Source organism: Musca vetustissima, unplaced genomic scaffold, assembly GCF_032173495.1.
Source record: "Musca vetustissima isolate MV318-11 ecotype Yass unplaced genomic scaffold, APGP_CSIRO_Mvet_v1 utg80187, whole genome shotgun sequence".
NCBI classification, from domain to species: Eukaryota; Metazoa; Arthropoda; class Insecta; order Diptera; family Muscidae; genus Musca; species Musca vetustissima.
This window is the reverse complement of record NW_026887036.1, coordinates 28,831-46,332: the sequence shown is the minus strand read 5'-3', so window position 1 is coordinate 46,332 and position 17,502 is coordinate 28,831. Positions and strand designations below refer to the sequence as shown.

The 17,502-nt window shown below is 35.3% G+C and overlaps 1 protein-coding gene across 1 annotated transcript; it reads left to right on the top strand.

Moving 5' to 3' along the window:
* Positions 1 to 672: 672 nt before the first annotated feature.
* Positions 673 to 17,471, top strand: LOC133334511 (cysteine sulfinic acid decarboxylase-like). The gene is made up of 6 exons (XM_061542824.1): positions 673 to 878; positions 13,161 to 13,348; positions 13,465 to 13,590; positions 13,954 to 14,302; positions 16,733 to 17,221; positions 17,283 to 17,471. The coding sequence occupies exons 1-6, from the start codon at positions 792 to 794 to the stop codon at positions 17,469 to 17,471; spliced, it is 1,428 nt and encodes a 475-aa protein (XP_061398808.1). The 5' UTR covers positions 673 to 791.
* Positions 17,472 to 17,502: the final 31 nt, after the last annotated feature.

Genomic DNA, 17,502 nt, shown 5'->3' with positions numbered 1-17,502 from the left:
GCCAAAGAAAGTCAAATACGACAAACAGTCTTATCCAGTTTTGTTTTTGTTTCATTGGAACAAGAATACGTTAATTGAATACAGAACAGAACATAATCACAGCCGCGGAGCGTGTACGGTGCCATAAATGCTACCACTAGCCAAGCGATTATTGTTGTGGTTCTTTTGGATCGTGCAATGCAAAATGATAATGAGTGGGTCGGGAGTGTGGTTCGTCTGGTTGTTTTTTATTGCATTGTATTTGTATTCACTTAACAATCTGCAATCAATTGTAGCCGGTCCGACGCCCCTTCCCCTCGCCCCACTCGCTCGAACCATAACAAATCGTTTGAAAGAGAGTAAGACCCTTTTGATATTTAGAGCAATGAGCTCGGACAGCAACACCAACAACAATAAAATACGCATAGTATTGATAATATACGGAAAACAGCATAGCTTTAGTAAAAGTTCGAAGCATTCTGAGATGTCATAACGTTCGGGTACCTTGAATCAAACGGTTGGATTTTCGAAAATTGAAAAAATAAATGAAGTAAAAAAATAATTAAAAGATTCAAAAATAACTACCAAAGAATACGAAGTGAAAGAAAGAAATTCCAAAACAAAGTGTAACCAAAATGTTGTCGCACAATGGTACTGCCACGAATGGCCACTTTAACAAAAGTGCACCAATTAAGCCATCAAAAAATACCAATGCCGGGAAACAACAACAACAGCAGCAGTCACCTAAAGAGGTGTCCGAGATACGTCTTAATTTAGCCAACGATTGGAAAGTTTTAAATTCCATCCATCAAATGTTGCTGGATGAGAAGGCATTTTGTGCCGATCCCAAGGAATGGCATGAGAAAATTGTGGATTTTGTCCAGCCGGAAGAATTGAAGGTAAGGTTTTACAGTGGGCAGAATGAGGGTGTAACAGACCATTACTCAGACCTCACAGCGGAATTAAGTGACCTCTTCCACAAATATTTTCCTAAGGACTATAAAATAACATTTCAAACTTTAGTTATTTATGTAAGCGTCATTTTCATGTGTAAGACTTCATTCTATGTGTTTCCGCTCAATGAAAGAACTACTCAGTAATGTATTCTGAATAATTCATCAAAAGAAAGTTCCCGCAAATCTCAACTCTATCCTGAGGAAAACAGCTCTTCTAAGAAAATGATCGTAATTCAACCAAAACATAATAGTTACTTATTACAAGCGTCTTTTGAAGCGCAAAACGTCATATAATATATTTCAATCCAAAGAACAGAATAAAGTAAACGCATTTCTAAGTGTTTTTCCCAAAGAGCTCTAGGTCCCAACTTGGTAAAATATCCCGAATAAATAGCTTACTAAAATTATTTGAAGTAATTGGGGTATTTATTTAATGAAGCGTCATTTTCAAGCATAAGACTTCATCATACATGTTTCCGCTCAATGAACGATCTACTCATAGAAGTATTTTGACGAATTCATCCAAACAAAGCCCCCTCAAATTTCAGCTCCTTCCTGGAGAAAATACCTTTTCAAATAAAATTATCGTAATTTAACCAAAACATAATGGTTACTTATTACAAGCGTCATTTTGAAGCGCAAAACGTCATTTAATGTATTTCAATCCAAAGAACAGATTAAAGTGAACACATTTCTAAGTAATTTTCCCAAACAGCTCTAGGACCCAACTCGACTCGATATTGGTAAAATATCCCGAATAAATATCTTACTAAGATTATTTGAAGTAATTGGAGTGTTTACTTAATGAAGCGTCATTTTCAAGCGTAAGACTTCGTTCTATCTGTTTCCACTCAATGAACGATCTACTCAGAGAAGTATTCCGGACAATTCATCCAAATAAGCTCCCCTCAAATCTCAACTCGTTCTAGGAGAAAAAAACTCTTAAAAATTCGTTTCCACTAATTTCCCCTAATCAAAATGGTTACTTATTTAATGCTTCATTTTGAAGCGCAAAACGCCATTTAATGTGTTTCATTTGCGAGAATAGAATAAAGTCCACCTATTTTCGCGTATTTTTCTCAAAGAACACTAGTTCCCAACTCCAAAAATTGGGAAAATCTTCCACTCAAATACTGTACAAAATAATTTGCAGTAGGAGCCCTTTAAATATATAGTTATTTACACAAAGCGGGTTTTTGAAGCGTATAACTTAAGTGTATGTGTTTGACCACAGAAAGAGAAATAATGTAGATCCATTACTGCTGATTTCTTGCACTAAGCTCAAGGATCTAACTCCATGTAAAATTAAGAAAATCTCCTCATTCAAATAATCGAAAAGTATTTTAAATTCTAGTAATTATAAGTGTAACTTATTATTGCGCCATTTTCAAGCGTAAGACCTCATTCTATACATTTCCACTCAATGAAAGGGCTACTCAGATATGTATTTCGGACAATTCATCCCAATAAGGTCCCACTAAATATCAACTCCTTCATGGAGAAAAGAGCTCTTCAAATAAAATTATCCGAACCTAATCAAAACATAATGGTTACTTATTCAAAGCGTCATTTTGAAGCGCAAAACGTCATTTTGAAACGCAAAACGTCATTTAACGTAATTCATCTCAGAGAGCAGAATAAAGTCCACCTAATTCTGTGTAATATTCCCAAAGTACTCGGAGACCCAACTCCACCCGATATTCCCAAAATCCCCACACAAATGATATACAAAGTAATTTGCCTTAATTCGAATGTTTATTTAATGAAGCGTAAATATCAAGCGTAAGACTTCATTCTAATTGTTCCAACTCAATGAAAGGACTACTCAGGAATGTGTTCCGGACAATTCATCCAAATAAGGTTCCCCTAAATATCAACTGCTTCCTGGAGAAAACTGCTCTTCAAAGAAAATGATTGCAATTTAACCAAAACATAATGGTTACTTATTCAAAGCGTCATTTTGAAGCGAAAAACGTCATTTAATGTGTTTCATCTCAAAGAGCAGAATAAAGTCCAACTAATTCTCTGTAATATTCCCAAAGAACTCTAGAACCCATCTCTACTTGATATTGACAAAATCTCCCACACAAATAATATACAAAGTTAATTGGCGTAATTCGAAAGTTTCTTTAATGAAGCGTGATTTTCGAGCGTAAAACTTCCTTCGATGTGTTTCCGCTCAATGAACGAACTACTCAAAGAAGTATTTTGAAGAGTTCATCCAAACAAAGACCCCTCAAATATCAAATTATTCCTTGTTAAAACAGCTCTTCAAATAAAATTTTGAAACTTAACAGAAACATAATGGTTACTTATTTCAAGCGTCATTTTGAAGCGCAAAACGTCATTTAATGTATTTCATCTCAGAGAACAGAATAGAGTCCACCTAATTCTGTGTAATATTTTCAAAGAACTCTAGGATCTAAATATCAAGCCCTTCTTGGAGAAAAAAAGCTCTTAAAAATCCGTTTCTTGTAATTTCCCCTTAACAGAATGGTTACTTACTTCAAGCGTCGTTTTGAAGCGTAAGACTTCGTTTTATGTGTTTCAACGCAGAGAGAAAAATAAAGTGCACCTATTTCTGTGTATTTTTCCCAAAGAGTATTAGGGCCCAACTCAAGTCGATATTGGCGAAATCTTCTCCACAAACAATGTTAAAAATAATTTACAGTAAGTGGCCTTATACTAAATGGTTACTCATTTTACGCATCGTTTTGAAGCTTAAGATGTTGTCGTATGTGTTTCTCCTCGTAGAGCAGAATAATGTCCACATATTTCTGCGCATTTTCCCCGCGAAATTCAATGACCTAGATCAATTCGATGTTGATAAAAAACTCATATTTAAGCAATCGACAAAAGATGCTTTAAATGTTAGTAACTAGAGTGGTTACTTACTTGGAGCGTTATTTTTAAGCGTAAGACCTATTTCTATTTGTTTCAACCTAGTGAGAGTATTATTCTGAGATACTTTCTGAATAACTCTTTCAAACAATTTGCTCTTCTATCTCAATTACTTTTCGGAGAAAACTTCCTATCAATACAAAGTATCCAAATTTCCCTTAAACGAACTGGTTATTACAATTCCCCTTAAACGTACTGGTTACTTATTCAAAGCGTTATTTTGAGGCGCAAAACGTCACTTTATGTGTTTTACCTTAAAGAGCCGAATGAAGTCCAACTATTTCTAGATATTTTTCCCAAAGAACTATATGACAAAAATCTACTTGATATTAGCAAAAACTTTCGTTGAAAAGGTGCACAAAAATGTTGATTTGATGTAGGTAGACAGGTAACTTATTTAAAACGTCTTTTTGAAGCGTAAGACTTGATTCTACATAGTTCATTGCAGATAACGGAATAAAGTGAAGACGTTTCTGAGTATAATTCCCAAAGGACTAATTTATACTCCTTCTTTATGAAAATCCTCATTTAAAGGCAATGATGAGATATTTTTGTAATTTCACTAAACCAGAATGGCAACTTCATTGGAGCGGCGATTTGAAGCGTAAGACTGCATTTTATGGGCTTCATGTCTGAGTGGAGAATAAAGATAATCCTTTTCTGAGTATTTTATCCATAGGACAAAAGCGCATATCTGTACTCCTTTTTAATGAAAATCCCCATTCAAAAGAAAAATCAAAGCAGTTTTGTAATTTCACGTAAACATAATGGTTACTTTAATGGAGTGGCATTTTGAAGCGTAAAAATTCATTCTACGAGTTTTATCCGTGAGAGTTAGATGAAGGTAATCCATTTCTGAGTATTTTGTCTAAAGGACATTAGCTTCTAACTCTAATCATTGACTTTGAAAATTCCTATTTAGGAATAATGTCGAAAGATTTTTGTAGATACAATTAAACAGAATGGTTACTTCATTTAGGCGCCGTTTCCAAACGTAAGGCATCATTCTACGCTTTGGAAGTCTGAGAGGGGAATGAAGGTAACACATTTTTGAGTATTTTACCCAAGTATCAATAAAAGTCAACACAACTCTACGAAGGCGAAAAATCACATTCAAAAACCATGTTGAGATCTCTTTGCAATTCCCATGAAACCGAATACATAGTTACTTCTTTGAAGCGCCATTTAAAGCGTGAGATTTCTCTTTATGGGTTCCTTGTCCGAGAGTGGAATGAAGAAAACGTATTTTTGAGTACTTTTTCCAACAGAATATATAACCTATCACTACTTCTTGCTTGGGAAATATATTCTATTAATAATAATCCCGAAGGAATTGCCTAATTTTTTCTTAACAAAATGGTTACTTAATTGGAACGCCTTTTTGAAGTCCAATACTTTATTTTATGAATTTCTCGCCTGAGGATAGAATAAATATAATTAGTTTCAGAGTAGAAATTACGCTTGTGGGTTATATCACCTGAATCTACTCCTTTTTAAAGAACTGTCCCATTACAAATATTGCCGATCGAATTTCCCAATATGCCCAAACGAGAATGGTTACTTAATTGGAGCGCCTTTAGTAAGCGGAAGACTTCATTTTATGGGGTTGTTCTCCAAATATGGAGTAAAGCCAACTAGTTTTCGAGTATTTTCTCCAAAGGACTAGAATGACTATATGTACTCCTTGTCAGAAAAAATCATCCATTAAAAGTAATGCCGAACGAATTTCCTTATTTGTTCTTAATAGAATGGTTACTTCATTGGATCGCCTTTGACAAGCGCAAGACTTCATCCTGTGGGGTTCTTCTCCGAGGACGGAATGAACACAACTCACTTCCGTATATTTTCTCCAAAGGAATGTATCATCTATCTTTAATCCTTGTTTAAAAAAATTTTCATTAAAAATAATGTTAAAGGAAATTCCCAATCTGTCTTAAACATAATGATTACTTAATTGGAGCGCTTTTTTTCAAGCGCCAGACTTCAGTTTATGGGATACTTCTCTGAGGACAGAATAAAGCCAACTATGTTTCGAGTATTTTCTGCAAAGGACTATAGTATCTACCTCTACTCCTAGTTATGGAAATGTTACACTGGAAATAAATCCGAAAGAATTTCCTGATTTCTCTTAAACATAATTGTTACTTAATTGGAGCGCCTTTGACAAGCTCAAGACTTCATTTTATGGGGTTCTTCTTCAAAGACGGAATGAAGACAAATCATTTCTGTGTATTTTCTCCAAAGGAATATATTACCTATCTCTAATTTTAGGTCGAAAAAATGTACCATAAAAAATGTCCAAACTATTTCGTAATTTGCCGCAAACTGCATGGTTACTTAATTGGAACGCCTTTGGCAAGTGCAAGACTTCATTTTATGGGGTTCTACTCCGAGGACGGAATAAAGCCAACACATTTCCGAGTATTTTAACCACAGGACTATAGTATCTATCTCTACTCAATATCAAGGAAATGTTACATTGTAAATTATGAGAGAGTTACCTAATTTGTCCATAACAGAATGGTTATCTAATTGGAACGCCTTTTTGAAGTCCAATACTTTACTCTATGGGTTCCTTATGTGAGGATGGAATAAAGCCTTTTTATTTCCGAACATTTTCTCCAAAGGACTTTAGCGCTTATCTCCAATGCTTGTATCATAAAATCTCCATTTAAGACCATTGTTGAAATTATTTTGTAATTTCCCGTTAACATACTGATTACTTAATTGGAACGCCTTTCAAGGCGTAACGATACTTTTTGGATGTTTAAAGTGTGAGAGTAGATTAAAGGAAAATATTAAAAATATGTTTCTTCCACGTATCTGTAGGGCCAATATCGGTTCCTATTTAATGAAAAATCACCTTTAACAATTATCCAAAATTTGCTGTAACATAAAAAAGGTTATTGAGTTGATGCATCACATAGAGGGCTTAGACCTCGAGTAAACTCTGCTTAACATCTCATAGTGAATTTTCTTTTCTCGAAGCATCGTATGCTCGATTTACTTTGAAGAAAAGTTTCCACTGACCAACATTTAATAGTTCGATTGTTGTCCATCTATCTAGAGAATTTTTATTGATTATTTCATAGGCCTAGCAGATGTCCATTGAACTGTTGTCATGGTTGATTTACTGGCAACAGCTGATAAGAAGCGTTGTGGGAAATGTATTTCATAATTGAAAATCTATAGGGGATTTTCCAATAATAACAATGATGAATGGAAGTTTCCGAAGGGTGGAAGAGCTATTGGTGGGAATTTCGAGAATTTTTAAAGTAGATTTTCTAAAGGGGTACCCCAGTTATACCGCATGGATTTTTAAAGTAGATAGGCTTGTTTTTTGGAAGTAGATTTTCTCAGGGAGTATCACAGATACAAGGCGTGAATATTGAAAGTAGATTTTCTCAAGATATACCGCAGCTATAAGGGGTGTTTTATGTAGATTTTCTCAAGGTTTTGTAGAGCTCTGGGCGTGGATTTTTAAAGTAGATTTTCTCAAGGATTGTAAGAGCTCTAGGCGTGGATTTTTAAAGTAGATATTCTCAAGGATTGGAAGAGCTCTAGGCGTGGATTTTTAAAGTAGATTTTCTCAAGGATTGGAAGAGCTCTAGGCGTGGATTTTTAAAGTAGATTTTCTCAAGGATTAGAAGAGCTCTAGGCGTGGATTTTTAAAGTAGATTTTCTCAAGGATTAGAAGAGCTCTAGGCGTGGATTTTTAAAGTAGATTTTCTCAAGGATTTGAAGAGCTCTAGGCGTGGATTTTTAAAGTAGATTTTTCTCAAGGATTTGAAGAGCTCTAGGCGTGGCTTTTAAAGTAGATTTTTCTCAAGGATCCCAAGCAATTCAATTCAATTAGCTGGCTTGTTTACAGAACGGTTGTTCCATAAGCCGAGCTTAAAAATTATTTCCAAGCGTGTCGGTCTTGTGCGCAAGTCCACCAATTTGGAAGACCGCGTTCCAAGATGTTGTTTTCTACTTGGTCTTTCCATCTAATTCGTGGCCTTCCCCTTCTACGGGAACCATCAGTAGGCTCACTTTTATATGCCTTTTGAGCTGGGGCATTTTCATTCATCCGCACAACATGGCCTAGCCACCGTAGTCGCTGCAGCTCAATACGACTGACTATGTCGATGTCCGCGTATGAATTGTAAAGCTCGTGGTTCATTCGACGCCGATATTCACCGTCGACGATGACGGCCCGTAGATCTTTCGGAGAATTTTTCTCTCAAACACCCCAAGAGCTGCCTCATCTGCTTGCGCAAATACCCATGCTTCTGATCCATATAATAGCACGGGTAGTATCAGCGTCTTGTAAAGTGTGTGTTTGGTCTGGCGGGAGGTGGCCTTGTTTCTAAACTGCTTACTTAGACCATAGTAGCATCTGTTGGCCATCACAATCCTTCTCCGAATTTCTAAACTGATGTCATTCGTTTTATTTATGGCGGTACCAAGGTATATAAAGTCTTTAACTACCTCGAAGATGTAGTTCTCAAGTTCCACAGTTGGTCCTAGTCTACTGGACGTCTTGCGCGTTGATACCATCAGCTTGGTCTTCTCGCCGTTTACTGCCAGACCCACTTTGGCAGACTCCTTTTCAATTTGTTCAAAGGTGGCTGCTACCGCTCGCAATGTTCGACCCATTATATCGATGTCATCGGCGTAGGCGAGTAACATGTGTTGTTTGGTGTACAGAGTGCCATTTCTGTTCACCTTTGTGTCTCGTATGACCTTTTCCAGTAGGATGTTAAAAAGATCACACGACAAACTATCACCTTGTCTGAATCCTCGTTCGGTATTGAAGGGCTCCGAGAGGTCCTTTCCTACTTTAACTGCCGACCTTGTGCCACTTAAAGTTATCCTGCATAGCCGTATTAATTTTGCAGGAATGCCGAACGCAGACATGCTTTAAGGATCCCAAGCAGGATCCCATATATAAGGCGTGGATTTTTAAAGTAGATTTTCTTAAGGATCCCAAGCAGGATTCCATATATAAGGCGTGGATTTTTAGAGTCGATTTTCTTAAGGATCCCATATATAAAGCGTGGATTTTTTAAGTAGATTTTCTTAAGGATCCCAAGCAGGATTCCATATATAAGGCGTGGATTTTTAAAGTAGATTTTCTTAAGGATCCCAAGCAGGATCAAATATATAAGGCGTGGATTTTTAAAATAGATTTTCTTAAGGATCCCAAGCAGGATCCCATATATAAGGCGTGGATTTTTAAAATAGATTTTCTTAAGGATCCCAAGCAGGATCCCATATATAAGGCGTGGATTTTTAAAATAGATTTTCTTAAGGATCCCAAGCAGGATCCCATATATAAGTCGTGGATTTTTAAAGTAGATTTTCTCAAGGATTTGAAGAGCTCTAGGCGTGGATTTTTAAAGTAGATTTTTATATTTTTATTTCACTTTCAACAAAATGGCGCCCAACGTTAGTACCATGTAGGTTCCCACATCATTGCAAGGTTTTTTATTTTATTATTAAGTGAAAATGCCCAAGCGATGTTTGTTGTTTTTTCTCTTTTTCCATCTGAATGCACTCCATGTGAAAATCTTCGAATACCGAAAACAAAAAACGCCGACCCATTGGAAAGTTGTGTCTTTGCCACATCACTCTAAATCATGTCCGAACTAATCAAGCAAATGGTGATTTATAGCAGGCGTTATATTTTGGACTTGTATTTCAGTATTTATGGCCTGGCGAATCTGATAAGCGTTGTCGGCGGTGCCATTACCATTTGCGTTGACAAACAAATGATGAATTGCTCGAAATAATGGCTTTCTTTTGCTGTTCCGACCGCCACCCCCGCAATAACAGTGGGGAGTGTTTTCTCTCTCTTCAGACAATGAAAATTATGACATTTCGAAGTTCACAACTTTGTCGCCGAAATGGAAACTGAGCAAAAAAAATGGACAAGACACTTGTTGAGATGACAAGACAACAACAACAACTGCGACGACTTCAAACTAAGGAAAAAATAGGTGCAGTGCCTAAGTTATGGCTTGATTTTAGTACAGAGTTTGTTCGTAGCACAATGCCGACAATGGGGGGGAGATGGTGACGATGATGACGCTGACATTGGAAAATGCGATGACAAACTTAGTAAAACTCCAAAACAAAAAGTATAACCCAAAACGGCTGACACCCGACATGAATCCACAGCTACTAGCATACCAGCGAACAGACAATTGCAACTGCCACAACTTCTGTTGCAACTCCAACTATGGCCAGTCATCGGTTGGCTGGCTGACTGCCTGCCTGCCTCCATGGCTGGCAGTTCGTTTGCTTGTAACTGACATGTTGACAAAACATTTGCCCGGCTGCTGCAGATGATGATTGGTCACACGGCCTCAGACAAAGGCGGGCAACCACAGCGGACTTTATGATCACATTCTCGCGCGCACACTCGCCGTTATTTCAAGTGAAAACGCCCGCGAAAAGAAAACAATTTTTCCACAAAGCCGCAGTCAAACTTGACACACATTTCTAATTGCAAATCCATGACAAGTTACTACACCGACAGCAAAAACAACTTCGAGCGCCAAAACATGGCTTTAAGCGCACGCTTAGCCGCCTAATATTAAAAGCTTAAAATCTGAATCTTGGTAGAAATGAAAGGCAGGGTGACATATTCCCCCAAACGTGGGCTGTAAAAAATATAAACAGCTGTGTCACCTCGCGACAGATTATAGGCGAAATGTTTGTAAACAAAAGCAAATGGAAATCGAAGTCATATAGCCTAGGGAGGCCTTGAGAAAATATACTTCAAAAATCCAGACCTTACAGGTTGGATACTCCTAGAGGAAATCTACCTTCATAATCCACACCTTATAACTGGGTACCGTCTGAGAAAATCTACTCTAAGGCGTGGATTTTTAAAAGAAGATTTTTTCAAGGCTAGCCTAAGGCGTGGATTTTTAAAAGAATATTTTTCGAAGGCTAGCCTAAGGCGTGGATTTCTAAAAGAAGATTTTTTCAAGGCTAGCCTAAGGCGTGGATTTTTAAAAGAAGATTTTTTCAAGGCTAGCCTAAGGCGTGGATTTTTAAAAGAAGATTTTTTCAAGGCTAGCCTAAGGCGTGGATTTTTAAAAGAAGATTTTTTCAAGGCTAGCCTAAGGCGTGGATTTTTAAAAGAAGATTTTTTCAAGGCTAGCCTAAGGCGTGGATTTTTAAAAGAAGATTTTTTCAAGGCTAGCCTAAGGCGTGGATTTTTAAAAGAAGATTTTTTCAAGGCTAGCCTAAGGCGTGGATTTTTAAAAGAAGATTTTTCAAGGCTAGCCTAAGGCGTTGAATTTTAAAAGTAGATTTTTTAAAGGCTAGCCTAAGGCGTGGATTTTTAAAAGAATATTTTTCTAATTTTTTTCAAAGTCTCCAATAGGCGTGGATTTTTAAAAGATTTTTATATTTTTCGAAGGCTAGCCTAAGGCGTGGATTTTTAAAAGAATATTTTTTCGAAGGCTAGCCTAAGGCGTGGATTTTTAAAAGAATATTTTCAAGGCTAGCCTAAGGCGTGGATTTTTAAAAGAATTCAAGGCTAGCCTAAGGCGTGGATTTTTAAAAGAATATTTTTCGAAGGCTAGCCTAAGGCGTGGATTTTTAAAAGAATATTTTTCGAAGGCTAGCCTAAGGCGTGGATTTTTAAAAGAATATTTTTCGAAGGCTAGCCTAAGGCGTGGATTTTTAAAAGAATATTTTTCGAAGGCTAGCCTAAGGCGTGGATTTTTAAAAGAATATTTTTCGAAGGCTAGCCTAAGGCGTGGATTTTTAAAAGAATATTTTTCGAAGGCTAGCCTAAGGCGTGGATTTTTAAAAGAATATTTTTCGAAGGCTAGCCTAAGGCGTGGATTTTTAAAAGAATATTTTTCGAAGGCTAGCCTAAGGCGTGGATTTTTAAAAGAATATTTTTTCAAGGCTAGCCTAAGGCGTGGATTTTTAAAAGAATATTTTTCGAAGGCTAGCCTAAGGCGTGGATTTTTAAAAGAATATTTTTCGAAGGCTAGCCTAAGGCGTGGATTTTTAAAAGAATATTTTTCGAAGGCTAGCCTAAGGCGTGGATTTTTAAAAGAATATTTTTCGAAGGCTAGCCTAAGGCGTGGATTTTTAAAAGAATATTTTTCGAAGGCTAGCCTAAGGCGTGGATTTTTAAAAGAATATTTTTCGAAGGCTAGCCTAAGGCGTGGATTTTTAAAAGAATATTTTTCTAAAGGCGTGGATTTTTAAAAGAAGATTTTTTTTTAAAAGAAGGCTAGCCTAAGGCGTGGATTTTTAAAAGAATATTTTTCGAAGGCTAGCCTAAGGCGTGGATTTTTAAAAGAATATTTTTTCAAGGCTAGCCTAAGGCGTGGATTTTTAAAAGAAGATTTTTTCAAGGCTAGCCTAAGGCGTGGATTTTTAAAAGAAGATTTTTTCAAGGCTAGCCTAAGGCGTGGATTTTTAAAAGAAGATTTTTTCAAGGCTAGCCTAAGGCGTGGATTTTTAAAAGAAGATTTTTTCAAGGCTAGCCTAAGGCGTGGATTTTTAAAAGAAGATTTTTTCAAGGCTAGCCTAAGGCGTGGATTTTTAAAAGAAGATTTTTTCAAGGCTAGCCTAAGGCGTGGATTTTTAAAAGAAGATTTTTTCAAGGCTAGCCTAAGGCGTGGATTTTTAAAAGAAGATTTTTTCAAGGCTAGCCTAAGGCGTGGATTTTTAAAAGAAGATTTTTTCAAGGCTAGCCTAAGGCGTGGATTTTTAAAAGAAGATTTTTTCAAGGCTAGCCTAAGGCGTGGATTTTTAAAAGAAGATTTTTCAAGGCTAGCCTAAGGCGTGGATTTTTAAAAGAAGATTTTTTCAAGGCTAGCCTAAGGCGTGGATTTTTAAAAGAAGATTTTTTCAAGGCTAACCTAAGGCGTGGATTTTTAAAAGAAGATTTTTTTCAAGGCTAACCTAAGGCGTGGATTTTTAAAAGAAGATTTTTTCAAGGCTAGCCTAAGGCGTGGATTTTTAAAAGAAGATTTTTTCAAGGCTAGCCTAAGGCGTGGATTTTTAAAAGAAGATTTTTTCAAGGCTAGCCTAAGGCGTGGATTTTTAAAAGAATAGTTTTTCAAGGCTAGCCTAAGGCGTGGATTTTTAAAAGAATAGTTTTTCAAGGCTAGCCTAAGGCGTGGATTTTTAAAAGAATAGTTTTTCAAGGCTAGCCTAAGGCGTGGATTTTTAAAAGAATAGTTTTTCAAGGCTAGCCTAAGGCGTGGATTTTTAAAAGAATATTTTTTTTCAAGTAGCCTGAATTTTTTTATTTTTTTTTTACTTTTTTCATTTTTTTTTACTTTTTTCCCCTACTTTTAGAATTTAATCGATTTAAAAATCGAGGAGAATCAAAACCACACCCTTGAGGAAATACAAAAAATCTGCCAGCAGGTGATACGCTATTCGGTGAAAACCAGTCATGGTCGTTTCCACAATCAGTTATTTGGACAAATGGATCCATATGGCTTGGCGGGCAGTTGGATCACGGAGGCCCTCAACACAAGTGCGTAAGTTTGCCAAAAAAAGAACAGGACGAAGATGGAAAGTCTCCTGGGGAGATGAGCCGACCACACCCAACCAATGACATGTTTTCCCCTCTCTCTCTCCTCCTTGCCTTTTTCAGATACACATTTGAAGTGGCGCCAGTCTTTAGCCTGATCGAAACCGAAATTGTGCGCAAAGTTTGTGAGCTGTGCGGCTATGGTCAAGGTGATGGCATTTTTTCGCCTGGCGGATCAATTTCAAATATGTGAGTATCGGATGTTTTGAAACAGAAAAAAAATAAAAATAAAAACAAATTTTGCGAGGCTGAGAGAATTCCACTGAAGTGTTGCTATGACCTGAGGCCATAAATCATAACGAGGCGAGCTTGGAGCGGCACACTTGATGTCCATACATACATAAAGGGGCACTTGACATTTTGAGAGATTGAGCCGAAATGCAAAAACCAAAAAAAAAAAAAAAAAAAAAAATTTCAGAAAAAAATTGTCAAAATAATGACCATGGTCAAAATTAATTAACTGTTGTTATTGTTGTTGATACATGGCCTTTACTGCTACAACAACAAAAACAAAATTGAAAAAATATTTATTTGCCTAATTTTGTTTTTCAGGTATGGCATTGTTTTGGCCCGCTATAGACAATTTCCAGAAATCAAATCGAAGGGTATGTTCGGCATTCCACCCATGGTCATCTTCACTTCGGAAGAGTCCCACTATAGTTTTAAGAAGGCCGCCCATTGGTTGGGCTTTGGTGTGGATAATTGTGTCATGGTCAAGACCAATGACAAGGGGCAAATGTTACCCGAAGATTTGGAGCGGAAAATTCTGGAAGCCAAGTCCCAGGGCAAGGTTCCGTTGTTTGTCAATGCCACAGCAGGAACCACGGTGCTGGGAGCCTTTGATGATTTCAGCCGGATAGCTGAGGTTTGCCAGAGGCATAATTTGTGGATGCATGTTGATGTGAGTAAATTTTTTCAAGGCGTGGATTTTTATAAAAATATATTTTCAAGGCGTGGATTTTTATAAAAATATTTTTTCAAGGCGTGGATTTTTATAAAAAAAAAATTTCAAGGCGTGGATTTTTATAAAAATATTTTTTCAAGGCGTGGATTTTTATAAAAATATTTTTTCAAGGCGTGGATTTTTATAAAAATATTTTTTCAAGGCGTGGATTTTTATAAAAATATTTTTTTCAAGGCGTGGATTTTTATAAAAATATTTTTTTAAAGGCGTGGATTTTTATAAAAATATTTTTTTCAAGGCGTGGATTTTTATAAAAATATTTTTTTCAAGGCGTGGATTTTTATAAAAATATTTTTTTCAAGGCGTGGATTTTTATAAAAATATTTTTTTAAAGGCGTGGATTTTTATAAAAATATTTTTTCAAGGCGTGGATTTTTATAAAAAAAAAATTTCAAGGCGTGGATTTTTATAAAAATATTTTTTCAAGGCGTGGATTTTTATAAAAATATTTTTTCAAGGCGTGGATTTTTATAAAAATATGTGCGTTTTCAAGGCGTGGATTTTTATAAAAATATTTTTTTCAAGGCGTGGATTTTTATAAAAATATTTTTTTAAAGGCGTGGATTTTTATAAAAATATTTTTTTCAAGGCGTGGATTTTTATAAAAATATTTTTTTCAAGGCGTGGATTTTTATAAAAATATTTTTTTCAAGGCGTGGATTTTTATAAAAATATTTTTTTAAAGGCGTGGATTTTTATAAAAATATTTTTTTCAAGGCGTGGATTTTTATAAAAATATTTTTTTCAAGGCGTGGATTTTTATAAAAATATTTTTTTTTTAAGGCGTGGATTTTTATAAAAATATTTTTTTTCAAGGCGTGGATTTTTATAAAAATATTTTTTTTCAAGGCGTGGATTTTTATAAAAATATTTTTTCAAGGCGTGGATTTTTATAAAAATATTTTTTCAAGGCGTGGATTTTTATAAAAATATTTTTTTCAAGGCGTGGATTTTTAAAAAAATATTTTTGCAAGGCGTGGATTTTTATAAAAAATATTTTTTCAAGGCGTGGATTTTTATAAAAAATATTTTTTCAAGGCGTGGATTTTTATAAAAATATTTTTTCAAGGCCTGGATTTTTATAAAAAATATTTTTTTCAAGGCGTGGATTTTTATAAAAATATTTTTTTCACGGCGTGGATTTTTATAAAAAATATTTTTTCAAGGCGTGGATTTTTATAAAAATATTTTTTTCAAGGCGTGGATTTTTATAAAAAATATTTTTTCAAGGCGTGGATTTTTATAAAAAATAGTTTTTCAAGGCGTGGATTTTTATAAAAATATTTTTTCAAGGCTTGGTTTTTATAAAAATATTTTTTTCAAGGCTTGGATTTTTATAAAAATATTTTTTCAAGGCGTGGATTTTTATAAAAAATATTTTTTCAAGGCGTGGATTTTTATAAAAAATATTTTTTCAAGGCGTGGATTTTTATAAAAAATATTTTTTCAAGGCGTGGATTTTTATAAAAATATTTTTTCAAGGCGTGGATTTTTATAAAAAATATTTTTTCAAGGCGTGGATTTTTATAAAAATATTTTTTCAAAGTGTGGATTTTTTCAAGGCGTGGATTTTTATAAAAATATTTTTTCAAAGTGTGGATTTTTTCAAGGCGTGGATTTTTATAAAAATATTTTTTCAAGGCGTGGATTTTTATAAAAATATTTTTTCAAAGTGTGGATTTTTTCAAGGCGTGGATTTTTATAAAAATATTTTTTCAAGGCGTGGATTTTTATAAAAATATTTTTTCAAGGCGTGGATTTTTATAAAAATATTTTTTCAAGGCGTGGATTTTTATAAAAATATTTTTTCAAGGCGTGGATTTTTATAAAAATATTTTTTCAAGGCGTGGATTTTTATAAAAATATTTTTTCAAGGCGTGGATTTTTATAAAAATATTTTTTCAAGGTGTGGATTTTTTAAAGAATTTTTTCAAGGTGTGGATTTTTTAAAGAAGATTTTTTCAAGGCGTGGATTTTTATAAAAATATTTTTTCAAGGCGTGGATTTTTATAAAAATATTTTTTCAAGGTGTGGATTTTTTCAAGGCGTGGATTTTTATAAAAATATTTTTTCAAGGCGTGGATTTTTATAAAAATATTTTTTCAAGGCGTGGATTTTCATAAAAATATTTTTTCAAGGCGTGGATTTTCATAAAAATATTTTTTCAAGGCGTGGATTTTTATAAAAATATTTTTTCAAGGCGTGGATTTTTATAAAAATATTTTTTCAAGGCCTGGATTTTTATAAAAATATTTTTTCAAGTCCTGGATTTTTTTAAAAATATTTTTTCAAGTCCTGGATTTTTTTAAAAATATTTTTTCAAGGTGTGGATTTTTATAAAAATATTTTCTTTCTTTCTATTTTCAGGCCTGCCTGGGTGGGTCTGCCCTGCTCTCCTACAAAAACCGCCATCTACTGAAAGGCTTAGAAAAATCCGATTCCTTTTCCTGGAACCCCCATAAATCTCTAGGTGCTCCCTTGCAGTGTGCCCTATTTCTGACCCGCCATGCTGAGCTGCTGCCTCAGGCCAATAGTACCGCCGTGCATTATCTCTTCCAACAGGATAAATTCTATGACGTGTCCTATGATACGGGCAATAAGAGTATACAGTGTGGCCGAAAAATTGACGCTTTCAAATTTTGGATTATGCTCAAGGCCCGAGGTTATGGCAGCTTCGGACGTCTGGTCGATCATGCTTTGGATATTTCAAAGCTGTTTATGGAGAAAATGAAACAAAGACAGGGTTATCGTTTGGTCCTCGACGACTATCAATATTCGAATGTGTGTTTCTGGTATGTGCCGAAGGCGATGAGGAACCAAAGGGAGGATGAGCAGTGGTGGCAGAAGTTGTATGAGGTAGGGTCTTCTATTTTCGTATATTTTTAAAATTTATTAATTTTGTTTCTGGATTTTCTAGGTGGCCCCCAAAGTCAAGGAACTGATGATACGCCAGGGTACCCTCATGCTGGGCTATTCCCCCTTGCAGTACCGCAACATTGGCAATTTCTTCCGCATGGTCTTCACCTGTTTCCCAGTGCTGCAGGACAGCGAATTGGATTGGATTTTGGATGAAATTGAAAGATTGGCTGAAAGCTGTTGTCCCTAAAGGAGAGACGGGGGAACTTGGGACCCATTTT